Source organism: Bombyx mandarina, chromosome 11 (assembly GCF_030267445.1).
Source record: "Bombyx mandarina strain Sakado chromosome 11, ASM3026744v2".
NCBI classification, from domain to species: Eukaryota; Metazoa; Arthropoda; class Insecta; order Lepidoptera; family Bombycidae; genus Bombyx; species Bombyx mandarina.
The window spans coordinates 10,245,078-10,264,550 of NC_143218.1; the positions used below are offsets into that span (position 1 = coordinate 10,245,078).

General features: G+C 36.3%; 1 protein-coding gene across 2 annotated transcripts in view; it reads right to left on the minus strand.

Annotated features, from left to right (window-relative positions):
• Window positions 1–1,176: 1,176 nt before the first annotated feature.
• Window positions 1,177–19,473, minus strand: part of LOC114247644 (dual specificity protein phosphatase 22) — a 41,932-nt gene continuing 23,635 nt past the window's right edge. Inside the window, exons 4-9 of one of the 2 annotated variants that reach the window (XM_028180648.2) lie at window positions 17,004–17,175; window positions 13,110–13,263; window positions 9,571–9,747; window positions 9,119–9,308; window positions 7,077–7,172; window positions 1,177–3,739 (exon numbers count right to left, since the gene is read on the minus strand). In XM_028180648.2, coding sequence (XP_028036449.2) covers window positions 7,118–7,172; window positions 9,119–9,308; window positions 9,571–9,747; window positions 13,110–13,263; window positions 17,004–17,175 — 748 coding nt within the window. In that variant the 3' untranslated portion in view covers window positions 1,177–3,739; window positions 7,077–7,117. The remainder of the gene's footprint in view (window positions 3,740–7,076; window positions 7,173–9,118; window positions 9,309–9,570; window positions 9,748–13,109; window positions 13,264–17,003; window positions 17,176–19,473) is intronic. The other variant, XM_089731464.1, reaches the window with a different exon arrangement.

Consider the following 19,473-nt stretch of genomic DNA (forward strand, 5'->3'; position numbering starts at 1 on the left):
ACAATTTCATATTTAAATAACAAAGTTCGAGAGAAATGCATTTACAGTATGTAAATTAAATGAAATGTATTGGATTTGGTTTAAGGCGAACAAAATTTACCTTACTTAATAATAAAGAAGAATAGGTATTTTACCAACTAATCTTTACATACAAATAAGTAACAAAGCTACAGTGGCAGCATCTCGAATTGTTTCAGGTATTTAGTAATTAAACGTGGAACATTTTTGGTTTCGAATCATTAATGGGTACTTAAAGTGTACCGTGTAATCACGCACTAAAATATTGACTAAATACCTGAAGACCTTAATTATTATTATAAATCTAATAAACGCTAATCTAATTATGACATCGCCACCGAGCTAAAGGCATCTAAATCACAATTTCCTAATCCGGCTAAGCCTATAATATAGTAGAAGAATGAAAGATATGCAAAGATTTAAAACTTATTTTAAAAACAGTACATATGTGAATTATTGTGAATTTTATACACTTAGTTGTTTTCCCCTTGTATCGGCAAAAGGGAACGCAGTCTGCGCAGCCAAGACTATTCCATCAACAATAGATTTTTTTATCCCATAATTCTTTTTTTATTTTTATTGCCCTTGTAGGCAAACGAGAATACGGCCCACCTGATGGTGGGTGGTTATCTTCACTTATACGTGCCCAATGCCAGGGGCAGAGCTACGCTGCTTTTTACCGCTGAGTACTATTCGTGGGCCTCGTTTGAAGAAGGACATATGATAGCGGATGGGAAACACTGGAAGGGAATGCATTCCAAAACTGGACGGTACGTGGCAGAAAAGATCTCACTGAACACACTGTGGATAACGCAGTGGTTCTAGGCAGTATGAAGGAGCTTTGTTCTGGAGATCGGCGGTGCGACGTTAATAAGGAGATGATGCGATCATTTCAAAAAAATCTTCATAGGGAGTCCTATGGAACATACGGTACAAAACACAGAGAATTTAAGACTATCCGTAGACCCTTCCAATCATCCATGTGAATGGGATTAACACTAAATTTGAACGGCCCCTTTTTGTATGGCCTTAAATGGAAGTAATTGGAATTTGAGAGCCTCGGCCCAGAAGTGGGAGCAGCACTCCTCGCGAAGCCAGACTTGTGCTTTGTATAGTAAACGTCTTTCCTCAGGCGTGAGTTACCGCTCCGATATGTTGAAGACTCCCAGCATTCCTGACCTCAAGTTGCCTTTCCCATCCAAATGACTCCCATATTGATAAACGCTCAAAACCTCCACCCAAAGTATCCCAATACTCGTAGAAGAAACTCGTGCTGGCATAGGTATTCCTTGAAATTGCGGCGCTATTACACAAGAGTCCTTCTTCAAAGAGTTTTTATATGATCAATGGAGTATCTTGGTCTAACGTTGCTTAGCGTATATACAGTATTCCATGAGCGCAAAAGACACGAATTTACTGGCAATAAATGTAATTAAATAAAAAAAACTAATTAAAATTACTTTGATAGTAGCGTTTTTTAGTATCTTCATATTATTTCCGATATTTAAAACAATTTTCAAATATCGAATAATAACATCGTCCGTAACGTTGTCCGGGGCCACGAAAACTGAAAGTATTGGAAACATCGGAAATATATTTATAATGATAATAAAAACACGAGATCAAACCGTAAAATCAGTTTTAATTATGTCAATGATCCACTAAGAATTGATTAATCTCTTTAATTAATAAATAGTTTTCAATTTCGCGAACTAATCTAAATGAATAAAATTTGGCTTGGAGATAGATTCATTTTGTGCAGTTCAGATTAGTACTTATTGTACCGGTCGATTCTTTGAATTTATTTATTACATTTACGTACGATCCTACTAAAGCAACAAATGTTTATTCTTAGTGAATTAATATAATTTTCCGTTCATAGCTTAGGATAGTAGTTAAGTGCCTTTTCGGCTTAGCTCTTCCGCAAGCCACCATAAAATTTAAGAACTATGTACGTTACTTTCGTTAATTACAGGCTTTATTAACATCACAACTTAAGATTCATGATTGAATTTCCATTATTTTTATAACAATTAGCGAAGATGCTCTTGTGATTGGTTTTTTGTTGTTCTTTTTTTGTTTCCACGGAAGGCCGGATTATTAAATCTAAGTCATACTTACAAAAAATTGCTTTTCTTCATATTAAAAATCAAATTTTTCATTCAATTGTGCAATAGTATAGAGAACGGAATTGAATTCATTTTGAGCAATATAATTTAACACTCCCATAACATTTATTTTCGACTTTAACGCGAACATAAAAATTTAATTCGTCTGAGATCCTGTTTTACGATGTTCCCTTGTTTAGTAGACAATTAATTTAAAACCGTTAATAAGATTTCGCATTAATGTGCCATTATGTTTCAGTACAAAATTCGAGTTCAATGTATTTATGTATGTTTAGTTATTTCACAAGAATTAAAAACGAGAAAATGAGTTCGCCCAGAACATTGATAGGTACGATTCAAATAAATCATGAAATGATTTCGTTGTTGAAAGTAACTGCAATGCAACTGCAGTTTTTTTTTTAAATTGAACATTTATTTTTCTTTATTTTAAATTTTACATCCCGCTTATATTGATCAACGTCTATATGAACCAAAGATTTTTTTAAATATGTAGTAATACCATTTATATCAATGGATTTTTATTTGAAAAAGGGTTGTAAACTCTACATTCGTTTCTTACCAAATTTAATTTTCAAGAACAAATTTCTACCATTTTTTTATTGCTTTCAAAAGCAGACCATAAAACTACTCATTTCCGTTATGGCTTTAAGCCTCTTTCTTTATACTTACTTAACTTCAAATTGTGCCTTATCTTCTAAGTAACTTGAACTTTCACGTTTATCTGCACATCTACGCTAAGCTTCCTTTGCTTATTTTCAAAAAGGCAACTTTTCTTTTAAACAATCTATTTAATATCTTAGATTACTTTTTCTTTGGAAATACAACATTCAATAGGGGCGAGATTTATTAGAATATTTTAATATATATTTATGATCGGATCTAATAAAATTCACCAATAGGTGCTTCTTTAAAAAAAATACGTAAATATATCATACACTTTCTCATAAACAAACCGATGACATCCCAAAAGGCCAACGGTTTCAATATTTTTAACTCATAAATACGTTCTTCATTTTAATACCAATCAAAATGTTTCATCAAAGGTCTTCTTAATTCATTTTTTTCCGATCACATTCCACAATACGTAACATAAATTGTTTTTCGGACACTTCACCACACAATTACCGATTTCCTTGATAAAATAAAATTTGTAATCACTCAACTGTCCTTTTAAGGTATTGAATCGAACATTTCAAGCCACTGTGCTCTTGATATTTACACATACATATATCATCCATTCGTATCGTCAAAACAAGAACATTACCAATAAATCGTTGGCGAAACGACCTTCCAAACTTTACAGGATTATACAAAAAGGCAAACCACACAATCTCCATACTAACGTTAGCTAGATTTTTGCATAAATTTAGCCTTTAACACACGAACGCAATTTGGTCGGTTTCGATTAAGAATTGACTGAAAATCGGCAAACTCGCTTCGTGTAAGCGACATAACTGATTCAGCGTATAAATCTGGACTTGGCAGGTTGAGCATAAGGATGTTGGATGGTGTTCGACGGTGCTGGGCGGTGCTGGGCGGATGGAGAGCGACATTAAAATGACTGCTAAGAGCATCGTTGTAGAGCACGTGACCTGAAATTGATATCGTAACTTCATTTGATTGTCGTTGGCTCGCAAAATCATCGTCATCTCAATACACGAAGCTTAACCTAAATATTGTTCTTAGTGATCCTTTCCGGGGCGAAGCCGGATGACAACAAAAATAATCTTAGTAATGTAGTACCCACTCGGGTAACTTTAAATTGAGGTCATCTTATGCTAGGCTATTGTGTGCAAGAAAATTATTTCTCTAAGATAAATGCTACTTCGAATATATTTTTTAAAGTTTACACAAATCATTAATTATACTTTTCTTGATCGAACATCAAAATAAATGGTTAAAATTAAAATAATAAACTTTTTTTTTATTGCTTAGATGGATGGACGAGCTCACAGCCCACCTGGTGTTAAGTGGTTATTGGAGCCCATAGACATCTACAACGTAAATTCGCCACCCACCTTGAGATATAAGCTCTAAGATCTCAGTATAGTTACAACGGCTGCCCTACCCTTCAAACCTAAACGCATTACTGCTTCACGGCAGAAATAGGCAGGGCGGTGGAACCTACCCGCGCGGACTCACAAGAGGTCCTACCACCAGTAACATTTAAAAAGAACGACTCGTTTCTTATTCTGATATAAATTCTCCAATAAACACATTACTTAGTTAAAACGACAAAGACCAACAAATCAAATTCGCATAAATATATTTTATATTACATCGAGTATCGTGATTCTTGACGTCATGTTTCCGACTTATCTTGCTGGTGTAGTTCAGTGAGTATCATGATGCTCTACATAATGTTAGGGTTGGTGCCGTATTCAAATTTATTTAAAATTTGGTTTTAAATCTAAACATGTTTTAGCTGTACGAAATAAAAATGTGTTCCTTAAACGATTTGTGGTAACTACTGCTGTATCGAACCTATATTTTTTTTTTTAAATCTAATGGGAATACGCACGCCAAATGTTTTAATCACATTTTTTTCTAATAGATTTTAAAAGCATATTTTTAGCGAATGATGCAAATGTACCTATAATGATTGAATAAATTTCAATAATACCCTAATGATTTGTACTGAAACAATAAGCAAATAGCAAAAGCTACGCAGAAATCAATGAAAGATAATTATTAACTATTTCTTGAATATTTTTTTTTATGAATTAAGCTCACATAATAATATGTACATCCCTGTCCTATTACTTTCAAGACAACAATCAAAATAACTCTCGGGAAGATGGAGCTATTGTAATGAAATATGACCGCGTAAAATATTGTTTATGGTAAAAAAAAGAGGATTTTATTCTTGGCCGTTTCGTTTGTTTGTTTGGCACAAAAGCTATTGTCATTAAAATACGTTGAATGGAAAAGTAGAAAGCGTGTATAATTTTTTTTAAACTTTTATTGTTCGTTCTTATATTATTCGGTAAATTGTCGCGAATATTAAGTGTTTAATCTAGCAACAGTAAAACTCTTTCAGATAATCTATACTAATATTATAAAGCTGAAGAATTTGTTTGTTTGAAAGCGTTAATTTCAGGAACTATTGGTTCGATTTGAAAAATGCTTTCAGTGTTAGATAGCCCATTTATGGAGGAAGGCTATAGGCTATATAACATCACGTAGTCACTCTAAGATTAATACAAGTGGAGCCACCAATAAAGAAGGTTTCAAAATAAGGGTTTAAATAGCTCCTGAACATTTTAAAATTCAAAAATATCTTCACTTTCTACGTAAATGAAGTGGGGGGTAAAATTTAGCTTTATGCCAAAGTAACTATTCCACGCGGACGGAGTCGCGGGCAAAAGCTAGTATAATATTATTATAATGTTCTACGAATATTGTTTAGAAACCTCGTGATATGTCGTAAAATGTGTTTAAATATTTCGTATTGCAACAGATAATTAAAACAGTTCTTTGGTTACAATACCTTAGTTCTGTTGTGGATCAAATAATCAATTGATGTCAAAGACTTATATGCGAATTACAAGTGGCGAGCGCACAACGAGCTCGCATGGGTGGTTCTTTATTGCTGCTCCAAAGCGGCCATGCGTTCGAGAACCTTACCTACTAAACCGTGCATAGCTGGAAGAGCTACGGGCTACGGGATACCAGCGAATATGTACGGGCAAAAACAAAAACCTTAAAAAGGACTTCGAATTCGTGTCTCTAGGTGGTTATATTCACATTGTAATGTTTATAGCTCCAATAGATCTTCTTTCTTTGTTTATTATAGTGAAGACTAATGTTGAGGTAGCAAAAAATATAGTTTTTGTTTTAAGCATAGTAAAGAAGTTTCAATACAGTTCAATATATAACGAACAACTTGCAACAAACAGCTCACAAATTTTTTCATTGGAGATATTATATACGTGAGTCACTTCAACAAAGATTGGCGTTGATTGTCTTGCATTTGGCAAAGTGTACTTGGCACTTGTTAAAGTAAAAAAACAGATCTCAATACGAATAACAACGTTATCAGTACCTACGTAAAAATATGTATGTTACACAATGAGTAAGATATACATTCAGAAATAATAAGGTTTAGCTTTTTTTTATGTGTGAGGACGCGATTTTCCCAGACGATAATAAAATCCGGTATATCCTTCGGTAATGTGTTTCGGCAATAATATTCCGTTGAGATGAAAACGAAGTTTTTCGGATTCTTCGAACACCTAAACCTTAGACTGTATACATAGTTACTCCATACATAGCAATATAAAGTGATATGTAAAGATTTTCGTTAACTCTACAAATAAATATGTAAAAATACTACTACTACAGCTCATCCACACTTCGATGGGTTCTTTTATAACTAAAATTAATATAATAGGACTTTTTAGCGGGAACGCGAGGAGTGAAGTTGTGTGACTTGCTTTATTTTGTCTATTTAATGTTTCTTCAGGTTTAAATGCGTAATAACGGTGGTTTATTAACTGATTAGTATCTGTAAAAGTTTGAAAACTCCAAAAAGTCCAATGAAAATGTTTCAGTAAATGACCATCATTTTACTGAGATTATATTTCGTCACATATCGTCTCATTCGTGAATTTAATTCGTTTTTAATCATTTATGTTATGTCGCGATTAGTTTCCTTCGATTTTTATTATTCATAAACTGTAAATAATTAGAGTTGAGAATTATAAAAATCTTATTACTTGACGCTGGCTAATGCACAAACCGTGCCAGAGCCAATAAATAAAATATTTCATAGAGAAGCGATTTTTTTCTTCTTTAATAAAAAAAAGCAACAGTTTTGCGTGGTTTGCATTTCATGATTAAAAACAACAAAATAAAGACAAAAAAAGCGATTTTACAATGAAAGTTAAACGACCGGGGTCGAGTGAACAAAAGGAACAATGGTGCGACCTTCTGACGGTGCGAGGTGATTAAGGCTGCTTCACTCGTTACTACATTGTGTTGGGGTCCCACTTCACTGTGGGAATGATCCAAGAGCAGCCAGGCCTAGTGAATTAAACAAAGAATATTCCAGATTGGCTCCACTGGCTGTTTCAAAATTGTGATTTTAAAAACATCGCGATTAGTTTATATTATTACAAACTTCTTCTTCTCTTTTGTCTCCACCTTATCCCACTAGGGAGGGCACAGGGAATATTATAAAAAAGAAATCTACCTGTAATTATTCTTTTATAAACAGTTTTCTAACTGTATTAACGTGATAAGTGACACAACTGTCCTCATACAGAATTAGACGAGCAATGATCTAACGCAGACGCGATGTTTTTTTTATAGTTCAGATGGGTGGACGAGCTCACGGCCTTCCTGGTGTTAAGTGGTTACCGTGGCCCATAGACATCAATAACGTAACCGCAGCTACCCACCTTTGTCTTAAGTCTCAGTTTTATAGTGCAACGGCTACCTCACCATTACAATCAAAGCCAATTACTGCTTCAAGGCAGAAACAGGCAGAGTGGTGGTATGTATGGTATGGTTTTGTGGGTGGCGCATTTACGTTGTGGATGTCCATGGGCTCCAGTAACCACTTAACACCAGGTGGGCTGTGAGCTCGTCCGCCCATCGAAGCAATAAAAAAAAATGTACCTACTCGTGTTGGTTCACATGATGCCTTACCACCAGTATAAAACTTACTCAATTTTATATAAAAAATTTGACTTTTGACTCTTGACAGCGACTGGACATGAAATGACGTGGGTCTAATCGAAGACCCTGTATCTTCTGTTTTGCTATTTATTAAACTTGCCTATTTAATTGGTGATTTTTTCCCTACCACGCTGATAGCTTACGGAACTATTCCAGCTACGCCTGGGCGAGTAGGTGAGCTCACGGGTCGAACCTGAGTGAATATGCTAACACTAGCCCTAGACCAGTGCTACGCAGAATCTACCACCGGGTCGGATTCGCGATTCCAACCCGTTGGGAAGACCCGGCGAGAAACTCAGCGGGCTGATGCATGGGTTAGGTAACTACCACTAGTAAGTGCTGTAGGCTAAAACTGATTTAAAGCAAACGGCCGGTCGTAAGACTCACACCAAAACCCTATACGGCATGATAAGAGAAAGTGCTGCGCCGATGCCACCTAGTAAACCTTGGATAAGGGTAAGAAGACACAGAAGAAGAAGAAGATTTAAACGATCTAAGAGCTTTAAGTTTAACATCGCTGGCCTAAAATTTACCGTATAACGAAACAAGCAAAACAAAAAAGCATTAAATCAGACGATTTTAACATCACAACTTTAATTGAAATCGTGGCATCATGTTTGATATCATATATAGGTAAATTGATATCATCTATTAAATACTTCTCGTAGATGTCACACTTTTAAAAAGAAATTTTTTTAAACAAAATTTCACTAATAGTTTTGAAACTACAGTAAGTACTTACATGTTATAAGGTAATGAAATCGATGATTTAAAAAAAAACACATGCAATGTAGGTAAGCTTAATGCTTGTGTTATAGGTGCTAGATTACGAATATACTACATATATATTAATTTTTGTTGTAAATATCTATGTTCATCACACAAATAGTTGTTCTGTGCGGGGATCGAACCCGCGACTTCGAAACGGCAGTCGGTATAACTTAACAACATGCCACGAGGCCCGCGAGTAGGAAACTTTCGTATTGCTATCTCAGCCTTCTTCAGCCCCAATCGCTGATCAAGTCCAAAGTGGGCGATAACGCTCCCTTGTTGGCGCTGCAAGCCTAAAGGGGGGCGGTAAGAGACCCAGAAAAAAAAAGGGGGCGTTGTGTAGAGGCTTGGGAGGAGATTTGTAATTTCATCTAAGAGGATTCTTAGACAGCGACTGAGCTATCGCTATAGTGGTTTTTAAGAAAGAGAAAAAATGGGGGCGCTAAAAAATAATTTATTCTCAAAGTGGGCAATAGACAAAATAAGTTTGGGAGTCCCTGGTTTAGAGGAATAGTTACCTATGTGGAGCACGGTGCGGCGAGCCGGGCGGCGAGGAGGCGGGGGAGAGCGCCGGCGTAGCGGGCGCCGAGGCCGCGCGGCGCCGCGAGTACTCCGTGCCGCCCACCGCCATCGCCGAGCCGAGCCCGCTCGAGTCCGTCACGCGGGTCACGCTCAGACCAGACGCTGAACGGGTCGGTCTCGAGGGACCTTACCAAAGCAAATAACTTTCACAAAAATACACTTTAACTGGGAATTTTTACTGGTGGTAGGACCTCTCGTGAGTCCGCGCGGGTAGGTACCACCACTCTGCCTATTTCTGCCGTGAAGCAGTAATGTGTTTAGGTTTGAAGGGCGGGGCAGCCGTTGTAACTATAGTTGAGACCTTAGAACTTATATCTCAAGGTGGGTGGTTTGATACTATTTGTATGGTGATTAAATTTATGGCGTAAAACTAGTAATCGTCGCTCACCACCGGTGTAGCTGTACAAGCCGGCTGGGGATGATCTCGGTCGGTAGCCAGAAGCAGTGGAAGTAGTGGACAGTGTGGACGGTGATCGTTTCATCGCCGTTGTTCCGGCGTCGCAGCTAGAAGCCGCCGCGGCCTTTCGCGGTCGAGGCTGTCTCTTAGACGCGGTCCTGCAAACGCCTTTTAGCGAAAAAATAAACGATCAAACAATCACATTTTTATTTTTACTCCTACCTAAGCTGATAGCCCTGAGAGGCTATTACAGCGTAACCTTAACTAGTAGGTGAGCTCACGGGTGGCCCTAGCAAGAGCAGTGCTTCGCAGAATCTACCACCGTATCGGAAACGCGACCCACTGAGAAGATCCGGCGAGAAACTCAGTGGGCTGTGTCTGTGGGGACAATTACCGAATAAAAGCGATTATATAAAACGCCACCACGACTTCTCAAAAAAAAAAAACAACGCTATACTCTCGTATAACTAACTGGGTCACCTATATCCTTCTTTCCCAGTCAGAAAATTATTATGGTGCCTCAATTGCCGCAAAGCAATATTTGGAATTTTGAAGTTTTCTTTTCGTTCGGTTTCTAGCAGTCGCGCTCGAATTCCCCAAAATAATTAATGAAATTTTAATTTAACGTTATTTATTATTTTTAATTGTTACCGTGCTTTTAGAGAAGTTAATAAATTTTTTTCAACTCGAAGCTGATCACTTTATTGTCAAATTATTATAATATGATATGGCGTAACTGGCTGGTTCCAGGGTTTTTTTAAAATGATGACGTCACTGACGCCATTCTCTTCATAATTATCTTTGCCTTCCATAGTCACAATAATTAAGACTCAATTTTCCAATGAATTCTATTTATTACATTTCAAGTGAACAACAATATCAACAGAGAGCTCCAGCTCATTCGGCTGCTCGAGTCAGAGTGTTTTGTGCGTTTTTTTTTTAACCTATTTATTCTAGTAACCTTGAGGGGTTATTCTAAATTCACCGAATTACTAGGTGAGCTCACGAGGCTTAAACCTCGTGGTTGTTGTTAACACTAACCCTAGCAAGAGCAGCGCCTCGCAGAATTTACCACCGGATCGGAAACGCGACCCACTGGGAAGATCCGGCGAGAAACTCAGTGGGCTGTGTCTATGGTTTTTTTTCTCGCCGAGCCCTTCGTCGTAAGTGACGGGTTTAACGAGAACGATGACCAGTGTTTTGTGCGACAATAGTCACTCGTATTTATAGCTCGGTCAGCCAGCGGAAGCCAGGCCAGCTAACTATCGATAGCTAGCTAGGCTGGCTCCCGATACGCTTAGTATAAATGGTACATGAGTAAATAGACATCAACATGAATGAAACCATCTCTTTAGAGACATGAATGAGGTCGAATCCTAACTAGAAATTGGTTGATTTTCATAACTAGCTGTGTTATGTTGGCCTAGTATGGTACTAGTAGTTCCCTTGTGTGTTGTGAAAGACGATTAAGGGATTCACTGGAGAATAGGTAGCAGTTAATACGCAGAGATACGAGTGGGATAATTATCATGGTACTACGACTTCAAACTGGAATTTACTGGTGATAGGGGTGTATGTAGCCCTGCGGGATTTGAATACAAGCAAAGTGGCTTCGCTCAATAGGAGTATACCGGGCGTCCTATCTTTTAGGTCACACCAATTACCGGGCCAATATAAATATTAGTTTCGTGATTTTTGGCGGATATCCTCGTTGTGATATCCATAGGCTCCGGCAACTAGTTTTATGAAGAATTTTCAATTGTTTATTTGGACTTCTAATAACATAAGTACCATTCAAGTTTCATATAAAATTGTTGTATTAAACGAAATTATCAGTTGGACATTCATAGGCTGTGAATTGAGCAAGCGAAGGGCTCTCTCAATCACCATAAAATTTTATGATTCAAAATAACCTCGTTTCGAATGGCGAAATGACAGCCGCTACAAATGAGCATGATTTTATCTTATTTGCGTATAATTAATACTTTTACGGCAAAGTTTCGGATTTTTTATTGTCATTACCTTAGCCTACTATTAGCCTTATTTATATTTACGTTACGCTAAAGGTACGTAAGTTACTGGTGGTAGGGCCTCTTGTGAGTCCGCGCGGGTGGGTACCACCCTGCCTATTTCTGCCGTGAAGCAGTAATGCGTTTCGGTTTGAAGGGCGGGGCAGCCGTTGTAACTATACTTGAGACCTTAGAACTTATATCTCAAGGTGGGTGGCGCATTTACGTTGTGGATGTCTATGGGCTCCAGTAACCACTTAACACCAGGTGGGCTGTGAGCTCGACCACCCATCTAAGCAATAAAAAAATAAAAAAAGCCACTAGAAAATACTTTCATTGCGTATATATTGATTTGTAGCTATTATACAATTTTAAACACTTCTTTGAAAGTTTTCAAGACGCAAAATTCCAGCAATTTAAGCTTATTTTCGTAGAAACAAAAGCGATCGTGCCTCAGTCTCAGGTTTGCGTCATAAAGGAAGGAAGCTTGAAGTGTTCAAAGGTTTAGAGGCTTTTGCCATCGTCGAAATTTGTGTTCGTTCGCGCGGTAAATATTCCAAATTCATACTTTGTGCCTGAATTTTGCAATACTGCTTAGAATTTAAATTGAATGGAATACTTTCTCTCGAAATGCCACAATATAGGCCTACTTATTTCTTTGATTTAATAATAACATGAAATGTTTTCTAAGCCAAGAATTATGATAAAAAGTGGTATCTATATATTAATACGTGAAGCAAAAACTTTGTACCCTTTTTTACGTAAATTGCGCGGACGGAGGAGTATGAAATTTCTCACAATTATAGAGAATATAGAGAAGGAGTGCACAATGCTAATTTTTTTTTTAAATAATGCCTAATAGATACTTTAAATCAATAAAGAAAACATTACACACACTACCATGTATTTGACACAACACATACATAACAATACCTATACTCTTTGTTTACTGTCAACTGGGAAACTTTAGTTATTGTTTAAAGTCTGTGGTCGAATTGAAAATAGATTAATATTGTTTGTCTTTAATATTATTGACCTATAGTGCAGTTTTGGCGAATACTGTGATTATATTATCGAATTATAATAGTGTTTGACAATAGAGCCATAATAATGTTTAAACTTATAATTTCAATTAATTATAGTCGAATATCGACTACTGCGGGGCCACTACTTTTAGTTAATAGTTGTATAGTCCGGAGTAGAGTTCATCCATACTACCTGTAGCCATAGCGCTTCCAGGGATCTTTTTTACCACGTATCATCCGGCTTTGGAATGAGCTCCCCTCCACGGTTTTTCCCGAGCGCTATGACATATCCTTCAAACGAGGCTTGTGGAGAGTACTTAACGGTAGACAGCGGCTTGGCTCTGCCCCTGGCATTGCTGAGGTCCATGGGCGACGGTAACCACTTACTATCAGGTGGGCTGTATGCTCGTTTGCTTACACGGGCAATAAAAAATAATAATAATTAACTACCAGTGTTAATAACAGAGAATAAGAGTATACCGTGTGTGTACCTTACCCGTTGGACACTGCCGGCCCATGGCGCACTTTCCTTCGCAAATGGTTCTCTCGCTCAGCATCGTCTGGTAGGAATCGAGCATGATGCGGCACTCCGATAAATCCTTCTCGGCTAGAGCCAGTGACGGGTACCGTTCTTTTAAACGTCTCCTCTCCTGATTTCAAACGAATTACAATCGGTTACACAGAATGTACCTACCATTCCACTTCATAACGAATTCCATTAAGAGATGTTGCTTAATCTTATAAAAATAGGCATCAATTTTACTGGTGGTAGGGTGTCTTGTGTGTCAGCACGTGTAGTTGCGACCACCCTACCTATTTTTGCCGTGAAGCAGAAATTCGTTTCGGTTTGATGGATGGGGCAGCCGTTGTACTGTTAAAATGGAGACCTTAGAACTTATGTCTCAAGATGGCGTAAATGCGGCCAATTTACGTTGTATATCATAGATGTCTTTAAGCTCCGATATACATTTAACACTAGGTTAGCCATGAGCTCCTCCATCTAAGCTAATAAAAAGACAAAGGCTAAAGTAGTTTAGTACCTTCTTCTCTCCTGGTACTTGATAACAAACGATAGTCGATTTGTTTAGAAACTATGGAAATGTTTAAGTTTTAGTAACTTGAGAAAATGTAACTTAAAGACTGAATTTAAACCTCAAGGTGTCATTGTTTATGGTCGAATTTCTATTATGGCGCGAGTACAATTTTACTAATAATAAAGACAAAGCTCTATACCAAGACATCTATTGTAGTGAAATTATGAAACACACATTATATCAACATAATTTATATATTTCGTAGTACATAATTTCACAGGAACAAATTTGCAATTCTCTTAATTTGCTGTTGCAATTAATGTGCAATTAATTACCTATAAAAGATTTTTTACGTTCTATTAATTCTCTTTTATGTTTAGGATGAATAATGATACTAACTCGTATACGCACGAGTTAGTATCTTTGTCTTCGATTTTCAATCACTTGTTCCGTTTCGAAGTAGGATAGATAGCCTTTAGCCTCGTGCAATCGGGACGCACTTTAGAATCTAGGTGCTTATGTAATCTGATACCCGATGGGTAGGTCATGTACATGCCTGCACGTTTGTATCTGCATATAATAATAGTGGATACAATCGAATAGATTAAATCCAGCAAAAACTTGAATCACGCTAAGATAGGTATTTTGCATTTAGGAAAATTCCGAACTGTATTTTGATTGCCGGTCTACTAAAGCGGACTGAATTTAAAAAAATTAAAATGACTGTGAGGCCTGTATTAGCTTTTAAATTGACATCATAGCAGATTGCGGAAACTGATAGTAAGATTTTTTTTTGTTCTTTATTAGAGCCATACACCTATTAGGTTAAGTCGGCTTGGTAAGTGTTTTTAGGCAAAATTTGAAACCGATAAGGCGAAGTATATTTCAACGTTCTAAATAACGTTCATTGACTCCAATTACAAGAGGGTGTGGTGGATAAAACGCGTTTAAAAATGTAGGGCGAGAAGTCTACTACAAAGACCCGAAGAATTATAATTGTATCTACCCTACATTTTCAGTATAGTGTATTACGGATTTATATTTAATGTAACAATATTTACACACTATGTAGGATTATAAAATTGAGAAGTTTCAAATGATTTAAAGCATTAACGAAATTAATTTATCTGAAATTGCAAGGAATAGTTACGTTTTTGAATTTAAATGATAATATTACGGGACCAATAATAATAAGAATTTCAATATAACATTTTTGAAAAACGAATTTTCTAAACACCAAATTTAGAAGAAGAAAAAATCTCTGCAGAAACTATAATTCCAGCTATGAGCACCACAAAAGATAAAATAGTTCAATCGTTTTTCTGAGTTCTACAATAGTTATCGAAACATTATTCATATCAAGTACTCACGGACCACAAGCTATCTTGGTTATTGCTTTTATCAATGTAAAATTTATCACTAAATGGTATTTGTTACAAATATAAACCAAATCACACTTGTGTTGTGTTGAGATAACATATGACTTGTTTTGCATTTGATTGATTCATTATTTAATAACAGTCAAATAACTAGGTTATTTGTTTAAACAAGTTAATTAATTTGCATTAGAAGTTTAATGAACGAAACTATTAAGTTTTCAGCAATTACGGTGACCGAAAATGTAATAAATAGATGCAGAAAGTAATCCTTTACCGAAAATACCATGTAAATGGTATTTACCTTGACGAATGATTATTAATACGCTTTTATTAGCTTGAGACGTATGTATGTTAGTATGTAACGGAATCTTTAAACATGATTTTGACCTCCTTCAAAACATCGGATTAACTCGAAATTTCGTATACTTATTAAGAACCGACGAAAGATCTATATTTAAAAAAAAAATGAAAAAAAAATTTTAAAAATTGAAATTCAAACTAACAAAATACGCTTTTATTGGAAATCCAACTAAAAAATAGAAAATAAATTTTAATAAATTTCAATTAAAAATAGTGTAAGGAAAAATGATTTTATTGTAAAAAAAACATGTGGTGCATAGTATCAGTAGTTATAAATATTTTATGAACAGATATGAGTAGAAGGGTTATTTTGATAATAACCTGAAAAGCACCCAAAGCGTATTTTGTTAGTTTTTTTAAACTCTAACTATTATATATTTTTATGAAAATATAGCACTAGATAAAGCATCCGGTAAAGTATTGTAAAGAAAAAAATACACTGAGCAGTTCCAGTGCCATAATATTCAGACACTTTCGCCGTCCTTGTTTTAGGTCGAAACTTGAGGAAGTTTGCGAAGAATTGAGGTTGTAACACGACACAGCAAAGAAAAACTTTCATTGAACATTTCTAAGAAAAAATATTATTCTAATACTGCATTGCAGGGGGTGAGCACTCGGCAGATCAGCGCACGCCTTAGAGCACAGGCTAAATTGCTGTGAATGCGAGGTCGACTCCAAATTGTGTTTTAATAACCAACATGGAACTCTTGGATGTTTTGATTATAAGTGCATGCGTGCCTAAAACTTAACATATGTTTTTTTGCATTTGCAATTGCAATACAAGTTTCAATATTACGAATTTTGACAGGACTGCTTCTAAGTAAGATATGATGAGAGTCAGAAGCACAATTATTTATTTTGCATGCCTTTATCTTGACTAGTGGTCCAGATACTGACAATAGAACCCTAATAATGTTCAAACTTATGATTTAAATTAATTATGGTCGAATTTCGACCATTGGGCGATCACTAGTTACAATAAATATAAATCCAAGTTAAAATATCGTAGGTCTCAAAGTAATGTTAGTTGCCTAGAAAACAGACCGTAAACAATGACTAGAAATTTTTAACAGTGAGTAATATTTTTTCGATATAAGTAACTTAATTAGATGTTAAGCCTGACTATAACATAAATGAGGGAATATTTTTAATACGTTGAGTATTACATACCAGACTAATTGATTACGTAAATCGTTCTTAAGGTCATCTACATAAGATTCCTGTTTATTTGATACGATTTCAAAATCTGTATTAAATTTATTGAATTTTAATTTGAATCCTGATTTAATTGGTGAGTTATTAAAATGCGATTTGCTTTCTATGGACGCACAGGAGCTTAATTCGGATGCCAGGGAGTTCTTGGGCAGCCCACAGGCCAGTTTAAGATCTGGGCATTTCCTCAGCTATTACGTATCATTCTAAACAATTATGCCTCGGGATTGAACAAAGCAGCAGCCTATAATTGCTGTCGCAATTGTTCAGAGATGCAGTGAATTGTGGAGTGAGTTTGAAGTTAAACTGATGAAACAGATTAAAGATCCGTAAGAGCCTAAAAATTGTAACATGGAATGTAAACTATAATGAAAAACAAATAATTAAGAATTAAACAATAGTTACCTCAACTAGTTTGTAAGTTTCGAAGTCTTGGAGTTGCCTCTGGAAGCCGAGATTAGGGTTGGCAACAGCTCGACCCGCTCTGACAACTTTCAATGCCTCTCGCCATGTTAGGGGTGTCACCGACATTATGTACGCAACGGCAACTGTCACGCTCCGAGACATTCCCGCCAAACTGGGATGAGAAATAAATTATGAGGTGTTTATATAAAATCAGTAGGTACCTTAGTTCCAAACAAAGTCTGACATTTTATATGAATATAAGTGCATTTAAAATAATAGTGAGTTCTGGGACCACTTGATGTGAATATGATTATCCTCCGCTAGTTCTCCAACTGTCGATAAAATTGTCTTTGATTAAAACCTATTTCTGCCGTGAAGCAGTAATGCGTTTCGGTTCGAAGGGTGGGGCAGCCGTTCTAACTATTCTGAGACCTTAGAACTTATATATCTCAAGGTAGGTGGCGTATTTACGTTGTAGATGTCTATGGGCTCCAGTAACCACTTAACACAAGGTGCGAGCTCATCCAACCATCTAGCTATCTATATAATATCCATATAAAAAATATATTATAAATACCAAATCCCTTGTTTTATTCTGACCGCCAAAACGCGGCAATGCCTTCCGGATTAAGCAGTAGCTGCATGTTTCATTGTTCACGATCAGAATTACGTAGACATATTGAGAATTATGAATTACACGTATAAATTTTAACTACAAAAGAGTTTACATTGATTAAAGTCTACATTAATTAAAAATAAACAAATTTTTTTTATCATTGCTATATTCACTTTTTTACATTTAAAACGAATTGGGATCCTTGTTTGTTTATCCTATTGAGTTGAAAATTGAGATAGTTATTGGAACATGGGGTAGGTTTTTAAATAATTAAAGTATGATGGATGATGCTTCTTAGTCCTATTAAAAAATTTGGCATTAGTTAGAGCGACATGCATCTTTAACTAGTTCAATATAATAAATTTGAAAGCTTTGAAAATATTGATATGTGCCTCTTAAGCTGACTATTTTTTCTATAGCCCAGCCAGCAATGTAATTAACATATTATTATATTTGAAGCACAAGTGTTTTACACTGAATTACAACTTTGAAATTACACTAAGTGTATAATTAACACTATGTATAAATAAGATATTCACTCGAACTCATTCGAAACTACATCAGTTCTATTGTATTTCTTACTACATCCTTCGCATTTAATTTAACTCGATTCGGTGACTCGATTAAATCGAGGCAAATCGAATTAGCGGAACGATTAAACAACCTCAAAGTACCATCTGTTTTGTCTGCGAGAAACAATTGCACATCAAACAGAGTTCCTAATTATTCGGAAATCTTAACGGTTTCTACTATACACGTTTAATGGTTTGGCTGCTTTGATTATTTACTGCTCACGGTTTGCGCCGTATTAACCTACCCTTAAAACAGAAACGCTCATTTGCTTCGAGACAGACATCAAGAGGACGTTGACCCGACAAGAGGATTTTCTTTTTAAACGACTCCAAAAAGGACGAGACTCTAAGTTCGATAGTATTTTTTATGTTTGTTTTGTATAATTTTTTTTCCACTTGAGCCGATTTTGATGATTCTCTCTTTATTTGAAAGCGAGTGTTTCTCATGTGACCCTTTAATATTTTATCTAGATCCGACTAGTAATTATTGAGTTAAGCATAATGTAAATTTAAGTGATTTTATCTATTTTATTTTGTTGAAGTTCATTTCATATAAAAATTGGGGCAGATTTTGATAATAAAAAAGCTGCAACCATTAAGAAATGGTTTTCTAAGTCCATCATCTGATGTATACTTCAAAAGTTCAGGTTTGGATCTTATTTTCCTACTTAAGCTGATAGCCTTGAGAGGCTATGTCAGCGTAACCGGGTGAGTAGATGAGCTCACGGGGCTCAAACCGGGAGTGTTGCTAACACTGCACTAGCAAAAGCAGTGCTTCGCAGAATCTACCACCGGATCGGAAACGCGACCAACTGAGAAAATTTGGCGACAAATTCGGTGGGCTGTGTCTACGGATTGATTTACTCGTCGAGCCCTTCGTCGCGAGCGACAGGCTCGGCGAGGACGGTGACCGGTGCTTGAGGTACCTAAAAGCACAGTTAATGGATCGGGAAGATCCGTAATGACGTGTTTAGGGCGACGTCGACTGTTTGCCATTCGGTCCACAGGATCGGGTATGTAATTACCCGTTTTCATGTCGTAACGCCTTCTCAAAGTGGCGCAATGATGCCGACTGTAAATAATTACTGACTGAGTCAAGCTCCAGGTCATTATGGAGATTCACATTCCTTAAGAACCATGGTCTTCCGACGACTATCCTGGAAAAACGGGATTAAATTACTTGAAGGGGTTTCAAGTCGATGCGGGCCGCGAGAGCGATGGATCTTATATTAACCATCCAGACTATTAATAAATGACTAAACTGGGTAAATTAAAAATGTTT